The sequence below is a fragment of the Limulus polyphemus genome, unplaced genomic scaffold (genome assembly GCF_000517525.1).
Source record: "Limulus polyphemus unplaced genomic scaffold, Limulus_polyphemus-2.1.2 Scaffold90, whole genome shotgun sequence".
Lineage (NCBI taxonomy): Eukaryota > Metazoa > Arthropoda > Merostomata > Xiphosura > Limulidae > Limulus > Limulus polyphemus.
Genome location: NW_013665700.1, coordinates 330125 through 342260, shown reverse-complemented (window position 1 = coordinate 342260; position 12136 = coordinate 330125). Strand labels below are relative to the sequence as shown.

Genomic DNA, 12136 nt, shown 5'->3' with positions numbered 1-12136 from the left:
TTTTTTAATTCCGAAGGACTCGGAACGAAACGAGGACCTAACGTATCATACCAACAAAAGGTAAGTTAAGTCCCTCCTTAAGTTTAACGAATTTGGTTTTGTTGACACTCCAATCGAAATATGTGAAAAACGAGACGTTAAAGGGCTTTACAAGAAGGCCCGAGCCGGAAAAATTAAAGGTACATTTCTTAGAGAATATATTGCTTGAATAACGTAATGTAATACTGTTGTGATATGTAAATTATAGAATCGGAAAAAACTGGAGCTAGCACAATGACGATTATATTTATTTTAGGATGTGATTTTAATATAATCTTAACATAATGTATTATTCAATATTTTTTCTTTCAAATAACAGGGAAGGCTTGACATTATGAATAAAATATTGGCATATGTTTTCATGTGCTATTTCAATATCGTGGCATATGAATAAGTTTATGGTAAAATAGCATATATCATCGAATTTCAGGCGTTTTGTATACGTAATTTTTTCTATTTATATATTGATATAAATATTTTCATTTTTTTATATAATTACAAAAGTCTGATGATATGCATATTCTTCACTAACATATCCAAACACTTGTGATGATGGTCACAAATACTGTTGAACATATGCTTTTATACAATATATATAGATAGCATATTCTGCAGTTCGCTCAGTTAATGTTTTTGCTTTCTAGCATTCACGGGTATTGACTCTTCCTATGAACCACCAAGTAAGCCTGAACTTGTCATTAAGGCCGGAGATCTAACCATTTATGAATGTGTTCAAAAGGTCATCCACTTACTAAAGAACAAGGTAACTATTCCACAAAAGCTTTATGTCATTGTTTTAGGTATATTTTGAGAAGTTATGGATCCAATATTGTTATCCCCCCAAAAACAAATCCCTAATTGAGGTTTGAAAATGAAGGGGCGATGTTTTTTTTTTACAAGATTTAATTTTTATTTATCAATTTCTTATTATTTTAAATATTTTTTCTAACATTAACATTTACTTTTAATAATTTATAAGAACGCGAGATGTAGTTAGTTAATTTGATTAAGTTGACCCAAAAATTGTTGTTAAAAACAACAAGAATTATCATCGAAAAACTGAAACACAAACTTTTGTTTTAATTCCCGTGCTTTAATCCCAGATTTTATAAATAAGTTCTTTTTCATTACCGTATTATTTTAAAACTGGAACATAAGTTATTTCAAATGGTTGCAGGTACTCTAAAGAGCCAAAAAGAAATTTCACAGTTTTTGTTATGATTTTCTCTTTCGTTTTTAGGGGATCATCCCTGAGTCAGCAGTGGACACGGCTAAGGAATTGTTCGTTCCAAAAGACCGACTAGATGAGGTCAAGAATGAGGCAAAATCCCTGCCTCACGTAGATATAAACGTATTAGATGTGCAATGGGTGCAAGTCTTGTCTGAGGGCTGGGCTACTCCATTGCAGGGTTTCATGAGAGAGCGGCAGTTTCTTCAATGCATGCATTTTGGCTGCCTTTTTGATGGTAGTGTATAAATATCTCATATGCACGATATAACCGCTGCCTTTGTATTATGATATGTCAATAACATCGGTCATAAAACATTATATTTGTTGTTATTGTATTACTTAACTGAGACTGTGTACGCGTGTTGTGCAAAAGAACGGTTTTTAATTTTCTCAAAGTTTGAGTTTGAGCAAAAACAAAATGAAAAATCAATGTCGTGCAAATGCCGTTCGTCCTTTGTAGTAATGGTTGCTTGTCATGTTTTTCAAATTTTTTTAATTTTTACTGAAACAGTGAATCAACCTTCAAGTAATTTCTAACTCGGGCGTGCTAGTACGTTTGTTGTTTCAAGGTTCAAAGTGAGATGAAACAGTTTCCTATTTTATTGGCCCGGTATGGCTAGGTGGTTAGGGCGCTCGAGTCGCAATCTGCGGGTCGCGGGTTCGAATCCCCATCACACCAAACATGCTCGCCCTTTCACTCGTGGGGGCGTTTTAATGTGACGGTCAATCCCACTATTCGTTGGTAAAAGAGTAGCCCAAGAGTTGGCGGTGGGTGGTGATGACTAACAGCCTTCCCTCTAGTCTTACACTGCTAAATTAGGGACGGCTAGCGCAGATAGCCCTCGTGTAGCTTTGCGCGAAATTCAAAACAAACAAACCTACTTTATTTTGTTACAGATTTCTGAAATAAAAGTTATGTAAATTTTCCATTATAAATGCTCGATTGGATAATTTTGTTATATTTTAAATATCGTAGAAGGAACGACTAACCAATCTATTCCAATTGTTCTGCCCATATCAAATGAGGATAAGAAGAGACTATCCGATTGCTCGGATATTACTTTAAGATATAAGGATAAGAACATCGCCATTCTTCGGAAAGCCGAAATCTACGAACACAGGAAAGAGGAACGTTGCTGTAGGCAGTTCGGAACCAATAATTCAGGCCATCCTTATGTCAAGGTAAGATGAAGGATGAGGTTAATAGGTATGATACAGCAATACATATTATTAAAATTAGTTAAACCTAAATGGATTTTCAACGTATTAAATTTATTCCTTACCACGATAGTCGAGCCTCATCTAATTAATTGCTTTATTATGAAAAAGGGGAGAAACTAACATCGGAAAACTCATGAGATATTGATTAAAATTGAACATATTTTCCGGAATTTTTCCCAATTAAAAATACGTTTATCATTATGTACGTGTGTGAAGAATAACTCAAAGATAAATCTAGCTATAACAAAGGTTCTCCGAACTTAATATTTTGTAGATCAGTGAGAGCCATCGGTAATACATAAATTACTTTAAAGAATCTGACTGAAATTGAGTGTGAGTCGTATTTGGTCTATCCAGATTGTTTTTTTTTTTTCGTTTTTTCATGTTTCCTTTTTTTATCAGTCCAAATATCTCTTTTTTTCGAACTGGAACGACCATTACCATTCTTGTAACCATTTTTTGAAAACTGGAACGACTATCATTATTCTCGTAACCAGTTCTTTGGAACTGGAAGGTATTTTAATTTTGTCTTAATTTATAATTCTTTGAAAAACAACAACATGTGAATGTTATATTTCCGTACAATATGCGTTAAATATTTGTTTGTGGTTTGATTTCTTAGATGATCATGGAAAGCGGAGATTGGTTGGTTGGAGGTGAATTAGATGTTCTAGAAAAAATTCAGTGGAATGACGGCTTAGATGAATATAGGCTGACGCCCTTGGAGCTCCGGGCAAAATTCAAAAATATGAGAGTAAGACACTTATATGCTTTCTCTATCACAGTCTTATTTGTAGCATGGCCAGGTGGTTAGTTCGAATCCCCGTCACACCGAACATGCTCGCCCTTTCAGCCGTGGGGGCGTTAAAATGTGACGGTCAAACCCACTATTCGTTGGTAAAAGAGTAGCCCAAGAGTTGGCGGTGGGTGGTGATGACTAATTGCCTTCCCTCTAGTCTTACACTGCTAAATTAGGGACGGCTAGCGCAGATAGCCCTTGTGTAGCTTTGCGCGAAATTCAAAACAAACAAACAAACAAACTTATTTGTAGCAGTTAGGTGAAGTTTGTCAGTTTATGTCATTATTAAACGTTTAAGAGACTGTTATTTCGTTCAAAATTATAATTTAGAGAAAAACGACACGTCGTTCATAAAATTTATCAAGAGGATATACTTATTTTTACCAAAAGGAGTGTAACAGAAAATAGTAATAAGTTGAGTCTCCGTTGTGGAAGAACAGAGAAGAGCATATATATATACCCTTACAAACTGTCATATTCAATGAGCCTATAGCTTAGTATGCAATTAGTCACCTGCAACGTGTAGGAACAATTTCTGTTAATTCATTGTTTGTTTGTAATTAAGCACAAAGCTACACAATGGGCTATCTGGGCTCTGCCCACCACGGGTATCGAAACCCGGATTCTAGCGTTGTAAGTCCGCAGACGTACCGCTGGCAACTGGGGGCCTGTTAATTTATGATGAGATATTCATGTACAATAAATCATTATCTGCCACATAAGGAATGTTTGTTTGAACTAACAGATATAAAATTAATTTACATGCTCTAAACAAACTTAGTGTCTTTTCTGATGAAATGTGTATAGTATATCCATGAGGTTAATCTCACTTTATTCCGGGCTGTGTGCATAATTATGATCATCATCCGTGGAGGAAGTAATGGGAAAATGTGATCCTTACAAAATATACAATAAAGGTGAGTTCTCAATAACTATCAGAAAAATGTATGGACATATTTAATCCAGGTAATATTCCTGCACGTCCAGGACGCTTAAATAGCATGGCTACATCGGAATAAAGCCACGTGTCTAAGTCCAAGATAATTACTGTTCGAAACGTGGAGAATGATTACGGTATTGTATTATCCAACATATTGGTGAGAATCGAATTTCTCATTAAATGAGAAAGCTATTGTAACCTTAAAGGTTTGGGGACACACTGCATTCGAATTGTAGCAAAGCACATCTATAGGCAAGACTATGTATTATATTAGTATACTGTGTTAACTTAATATATTAGTGTATTCTTTGATATACTGTAATTTTTTGTTATATCCAATATACTCAAGCTCTGCTTGTTAAACCTCGCTATTAATTATTACATTCTAGGTTCTTTTTGATACGCGTTTTTTTTTTAAATGTATTTCTTTTTATGTCCAAGTTTTGTCTGTTATGTTAGTAGCAAAAATGAGTCCTATCTAAACCATTTGATAGACTAATTTCGTAAAATTGTAAATTGTCAGTTATCAATAGACTGTAAATATTGTATTTGAACTCCTTTCTCACCCCTGTGTGACCCATACCAATTTCAATGAAATCAGAGCCGCTGATTACGCAGTTCCTTTATGTCCAAAAATGTCAGTCCGTCTCTGAGTGCTGATATTTATTATATGCAATGCCATTTACTTCTGCGTACACCCCTATGATTAAAGACTTACAAAGTTGGGGCGCGACCTATCAGACTCTTTCCGTATCAGCAAAATTTCTTATGGAAAATACCTTGTAAGAGGATATCTTGCTTTTTGTTCATATTTTTAATTGTTTTACATTTATCCCTGCGTTACCAATTTTACCCATAGTATAAAATCACTATTAAGCACATATTAAAAAAGCAATTATATTGAAAAATTAATAAGAATATATCCTCATGAAATTAGTTACGCCAATAAATAAATTATCTACCCATAAAGATGCATATATATAAAACAAAGGTACAAGGTTGTATTTATGTTTAAAGTACCTTAGTATACTGATAAATCTTGATTTCGTGGTCATGAAAATATTCCCTTAGTTTAGAAAACGAGAAAAACTATACAAACAGTTTCTTAATGTACACTTTCTTTCCAGGCAGACGCAGTGTTTGCTTTTCAGTTACGTAACCCAGTCCACAATGGACATGCTTTGTTAATGCAGGATACTGAAGAGAGGCTCTTGAAGCGAGGCTACAAAAAACCAGTTCTCCTTCTTCATCCTCTAGGTAAATAGTAGGGTGATTAGGCCAGCAAATACTCTAAGGTGAAACTTTTTATTTTTTTTCATTATTACAGTGTGGACGTAATCTATATGCTACGTCTCATGCTTTACAATTATAAAGCTAACCTTTTATTCGTTATTAAATTACGACAACAATTATAGGAGGGTAAAGTATGTTTGAAAATATTTTTTTGTTAAATTCTCGAACTGGTAATTTTAGTTTAGGATAAATAACAACATTATATCCGAATATGTAGACAGACAATTAAATCATCTGTGTTATGATAATGTTTAATGTGTGTGTTTAATGTTTGCATTAAAATTAGTGTCTAGTATTATGGTAATGACGACTTTTCAAATGAGTTAAATAGGTGTGTAAATGATTTAGGGTGTACTGAAGAGTTATCATGACGTGTACTTCTTTTTACTTATGTAAAACCGCTGTTCTCTCTGGTAAATTGTCTTTGATAAGGAGCGTCAAAGTTTAAATTGTTTCATCTAATCATTCCAAACCATGTTTCTTATAGACTGAAAACAAATTTACATGGAGCTGTTTTTATGCCACTATAATTCATAACATGTTTAAACATCTTATTAGCTGCTTATAATACTAAAAAAATCGGGTTTCGATGCCCGCGGCGAGCAAGCAACGGGTATACTTTTGTGTAGCTTTTTGCTGAACAACAAATCAATAAGCTGCAAACCTCATTTAATGCAAGGCAACACATCTGAATTATCCTAAACGGATATTAAATTCATTGTCTTTGAAAAACTTATTTTGTAATGCTTGTGTGGCAGGAATCAAAATTCTTTTTAATATAGTTACGTGCGTCAGTCTACAATAACTATCCTCAACATATGTCTTAGGCGGTTGGACTAAGGAAGACGATGTACCTTTATCGGTCAGGATGAAACAATACAAAGCAGTATTGAATGAAGGCGTTCTTAATCCAGAAAATACAGTGTTGGCCATCTTTCCCTCACCCATGATGTACGCAGGACCAACAGAGGTACGTGAGCAGTTGAAGTTTCTTTAAATGAAATGAATATTTTCTTACATTCATTTTGCAGTTTTCTGGGATTCAAGCCCGAACTTTTGGTTTTGATTGAACTGTAAGGATAACCAATCAAACTTTATGCCCAATAGTACTGGATAGACATATTAACGAGTAATAATAAATTGCTCAACCACATTTACTCTCCATCTTTTTAAAGCTCCACAGAGGCTTAGCCATAAACACATCTTCGTTTACAGCCATATATTATGGGACTTAAGAGTAATCACGGATTCGGGTAGCAGGTGTTGTATCATCTACATATTCCTAGGGTTAGGATACAAGCTAACAGCTTACTCGAGATTGCCTTATATTATACGTATTCCATGTTTTGCTTGCCACTATTAGATTATGAAGAGTTTAACTTAGCTTACTTTGAGTAGCTCAATTTTCAGCTACATTACATTGGTGCAGACCACCTGGAAAAGTTATTTTAGATACCATTTAATATGGAAATTAAAATTTTCTTAGTACCATACATGTGCATAAGTTCTGTAAAATGTATAAAAGCAACGTATTTTCAAGCACAATCAAATTAATTCAACTTTTAATTACATGTTTCGGTCGTATTTCATTTTCGTTCTCAGCAGTGACTTTAAGTACATCAGACAACATTTAGCAATTTAAGCAAAACAGAAGCTATTTTATTACAAGGGAGGTGGAACGGTGGAAGTTCATTGGTATATGCAGATAATTACTGTACATAATTACTTGCTGGTCCTTCACCTTTAGTTATAAATGTGTGTATTAGTTTTCTTCAAAAATGTCAGTAAATTCTCGAACATTAACTTCCACTTCTGTTTATTCAAGAGTTTGATTTCATTCTATGAATTGAATGACTCATTTCCAGGACGTGTTCTTCAAGAAAAAGAAAGAGTTCGTGGGGTGGCAGTCTTATTGCTGCGTATACAGCCTTTGTGTTGAGAAGTGGGAGATAGAAGTCTTATTGCTGTATATAGCCTTTATGTTGAGAAGTGAGGGATGGAAGTCTTATTGTTGCATATATAGCCTTTATGTTGAGAAGTGAGGGATGGAAGTCTTATTGTTGCGTATATAGCCTTTGTGTCAAGTAGTGGGGGATAGAAGTCTTATTGTTGCATATGTAGCCTTTATGTTGAGAAGTGAGAGATGGAAGTCTTATTGTTGCGTGTATAGCCTTTGTGATCGTTAATGTGGTATTTGAAACTGTGTTCAGTTTGACGTATACGTTTCTTGTTACACTCACATGTAATTATATACATAGATGTTATTATCCAAGATATCCACTTTATCGATTTTGTTAGGAATTATGTTCCTGATTTTATTGATTGGTTTGAAAACAAGGATGTAAACATGTTTTCTGAAAATGTTCGCAAATGTATTCGTTTGATATATGACACATATGATAGTACAACTATATTTTAGGTCTTTTTATATGATACACAAGATAGTACAACTATATTTTAGGTCTTTTTATATGATACACAAGATAGTACAACTATATTTTAGGTCTTTTTATATGATACACAAGATAGTACAACTATATTTTAGGTCTTCTTATATGATACTTATGATAGTACAACTATATTCTAGGTATTCTTACACACACTATATAATTTAGTATACTGCATGATGGTACTGCAACTATATATATTTTTTATCATGTTGACCTTGAAGCTCCTATCTTTAACAATATTTTTTATAGAATCTAGTTCGTTTCTTATAAGTCCAGTCCATCAGAGCGCATTCTAAAGTGCTATTTACGAAGGTATGGAGAGTTGTAAGGTTCGGGGGAAAGAGATAATAACCTTAACTGTGGCGTCACTGAGACCAAGGGGGGGGTTTTCTGTAGACTGTCATGGAAATATTCCCAGAAGTATATCGTTTTCCAATGATAAGCCCCCCAGTGGTGCAGCGGTATGTCTGCGGACTTACAACGTCAAAATCCGGGTTTCGATACCCGTGGTGGGCAGAGCACAGACAGCCCATTGTGTAGCTTTGTGCTTAATTACAAACAAACAAATTCCAATGATAAAGAGGAAAGAAAAGTTATTTCATTCTCTTACATATGTGCGATGTTTGATTTGGACGTGCCAACACTGTTTAAGTCGTAAAACAAAGTTCAGTATCACCAAGTCGCCATACCCACGTATCAGGTCTTATACCCGTATAGGTATTGTCAAGTGCAGAACATTCAAAAGGAAAGGGAAAGCCAATCCTGTCCTTTGTTGATAGTATTTATCACTCAGTTTGAAAAAACGAGTTTTTTAATGCATGGATTAAACCAATGACACCAGTCACTTCCGTAGGTGATACAAAAGTTTTAATTAACTTCTCTTTAAAGCAATTAATAGTTTCTTCTATTGCGATTTGAGTGAACAAAGAGATGCCGTCAGAGGATACTAACATATCAGTAGGTTTAAATTGTATGTTCTTAACTTAGTCAACAAATTCAATTGATTTTTTTTTATTGTTACTCCATAGGTACCAAAGCCTTTCAGCAATTGTTTTCGCAACATAAATGTACAGAAGTCCATATAAGAGAAACAATGGGTCTAAAACTGTTTTCTAACTTATGAATCTTAAGTAAGGTTTTGAAACGTAACGGATTAAAGGTAATAAAGCTAGAAGTTGTTCAACTTGTTATTTTACTAATTTATTAATTTAGTCGTTGGGACTTTCCTGGGAAAATATATGGACTGTCATTTAATAAACTTTAAACACAGCTATATAATCCCGTCTGTTTGATATCACTAGATACTCTCCTTTATCAACCCACCCCCCTCCTCCACGAACCCAGAGTTTAATACGCTAAAAATCTGGTTTCGATAATCGTGGTGGGTAGAGCACATTGTGTGTAGCTTTGCGCATAACAATAATAAAATCCTTATCAGTTTAGATCATAACAAAATTTGGTGTTTCTTTTTTTTTAAGAAAAGTAGTGCTAATATTTTTCTTCAGTTAACTCACTCTTGATTTTTAATTTTATTGACAAATTTACATGTTGGCATTCATACCTACTCAAACGATTAATTTTACTATCTTTTATTTGTTTTATATTAGTTTCAACATTAATGATTACATGTGTTTTATAAGTAAATGTTTTGGTGTTGCTGAAAATTTTGAACCTAAGCTTAACACTTCGAGTTGTCTTTCTGTTAGGTTTACTTTGGACTTATGGTAACTTTAGGATTATTTGTGAAATTTGAATCTAAAGTCGGAATAAGGTCAGACTTTTTAATAAACCGAATACAGAAATGGAACTTAATGTTTGAAAATGTTGTGTATTCAACAAAAACATGCATTATTAAATAGAGATGATGGATCAGCAAGCAACTACAGTCCGACCTTTTGAGTATGTATAAAAAGTAACAATCTTTTAGCTCTTGTCTGTGTAATGAGATAGTACATTGTTTCTTATAAACTGTTCAATTTTGTCATATTTATATAAATTCACTCTTGATGATGACAATACCTAACAAAACATGTCGATTTGTAGCTAAAGTTTGAATGTGCATGAAAAAACGTTGTTTTAACGTGTTTTGTAAGGTGGACATAATAGAAGAAATAACTACCGTAATTACAGCTTTGAATGAGGATTGTTTGAGCAACAAAAACAAAAACAATCTGAAAATGTTTTGTTACAGTTTCAAATTTCTGTGTTATAGCCAATGAGGATTGTTTGAGCAACAAAAACAAAAACAATCTGAAAATGTTTTGTTACAGTTTCAAATTTCTGTGTTATAAGGCTTAGCTCCTCTAACAATAGAATAGGTTCATTCTTCTGATAACAAACCGCTTTATTTCAAAGCTCCAGATAAACTTTCTCTCATACGGAGTTTCATACATTTGTCATAATGAGTGACTCTGAAAAGATATAAAGCATTATGAGCATCATTTTTGCTTAAATTTTGAAAAATGTTGACGGACACCGTTACGATACAGTAAGTGCTGGTAAGTGTACGGACTTACAACGCTAAAATCCGGGGTTCGATTCCCCGCAGTAGACACAGATAGCCCAGTGAGGCTTTGCTCTAAAACATACAAACTGAATTGTCTATTATAATAAGATATGCCATTTTTTGACAGCATCCGTAGATTTAATAACAAGGCTAGATGCTGACAGACGTAGGAAATACAGTCAGTACTTTGTTTCTGATAATACCTAGCAAAAAAAACAACAACAAAAAACAATCACTTCTTCAATTAGAATTGTGCAATTCATAAGGAATTATGTATCTTTTCAGAGCTGCAGATATAAAATCATGTTGATTACGTGATGTATTAGATGATCCTGAAACGCATTTACATCGTATAAAATCTATGAAACTGTGTATTACCAGTATCAACAAGATATTGATTTATGATAAGTAGATCACTAATCATCGAAACAAAACTACTTTTGCTTAGCAGTTACAGCGTTGAAAAATAATAATTCACACAAAAAAAGCTGGATTTCCATTAAAGTTATACGGTGTTTACACATATCTTAAAAACAAATATTATACGTCGTGAAAGTTTATGAAGAAAGACATGATCTTATGGTCAGATAGATATTGTGTAGAACAGTTGAGTAAAGACGTCACTCTGTAGAGAAATACAAATAAATGTACTATAATAATACAAGTCACTGAACATTGCTTAAAAGCTAAGTAGACTTGAGTTACACACAGAAAAGAGACAGGGATTTTACAACATCCAAATAAGTACTTACGTTCGAAGGACCTTTTTTTTAACGTTTAATAAATAAATATTTTATTGACTCGTACATTCTGAGAAGAATGAAATGAGTTTACTACTAAGCTTTTAGCCCCTTGGCTTCAAAACAGTCCTGTGGACATGTCCGAAAGATTTTCGTTATAATCTTTCTTAATTAAAGTGGTGTAAAACCGTTTTATCATTTCCTCACGTTTCAAAAATATCATTGAACAAAAATACATATTCTTTACGATCCATGTCCTTTAATGAAGTGGTTTTAGATGTAAGTATTTACCTCCTCGAAATGCAATAAGTTATCATTTTTTTCCTTTTGTTTTGGCTAATTGCAGGTGCAATGGCATGCCAAAGCCAGAATGTCCACTGGAGCCAACTTTTACATTGTTGGACGAGATCCTGCCGGAATGCCTCATCCTGATACCAAGAAAGACTTGTATGAGCCAACTCACGGCGGGAAGGTAAGGTTTTGATAACTAAAGATGATGAACATCACAGTCACACAAGGTAAGTATTGTGATTGACACGTATGTATTGACATTGACTTGATATAATAATACTGACAAAAAGCTTAATTTTGATAACAAGTGCAAGAAATCTGCGTTACAAAGCGAATGAAGTGCACGAAAATAGGTACAAACATATATTGTAACTATTGGTAAATTATATCTAATAGCAAGTTAATAACAGTCATCAGTTTGATAAAAACAACACTATATATATCAGTCCTTTTAAGGGTTGTAACAGCCAAACCTGTAAAACTGCTGTAAAATGTCATAATATTTCATATATTGTAACTATTGGTAAATTATATCTAATAGCAAGTTAATAACAGTCATCAGTTTGATAAAAACAACACTATATATATCAGTCCTTTTAAGGGTTGTAACAGCCAAACCTGTAAAA

At 33.6% G+C, this 12136-nt stretch overlaps 1 protein-coding gene across 1 annotated transcript in view; it reads left to right on the top strand.

Annotated features, from left to right (window-relative positions):
• LOC106468673 (bifunctional 3'-phosphoadenosine 5'-phosphosulfate synthase-like) overlaps positions 1-12136 on the top strand; it is a 27999-nt gene that overhangs the window by 12576 nt on the left and 3287 nt on the right. Inside the window, exons 5-12 of the mRNA XM_022397671.1 lie at positions 96-179; positions 684-802; positions 1280-1505; positions 2247-2452; positions 3114-3245; positions 5358-5487; positions 6351-6493; positions 11566-11691. Of these exons, the coding sequence (XP_022253379.1) occupies positions 96-179; positions 684-802; positions 1280-1505; positions 2247-2452; positions 3114-3245; positions 5358-5487; positions 6351-6493; positions 11566-11691 (1166 nt within the window). The remainder of the gene's footprint in view (positions 1-95; positions 180-683; positions 803-1279; positions 1506-2246; positions 2453-3113; positions 3246-5357; positions 5488-6350; positions 6494-11565; positions 11692-12136) is intronic.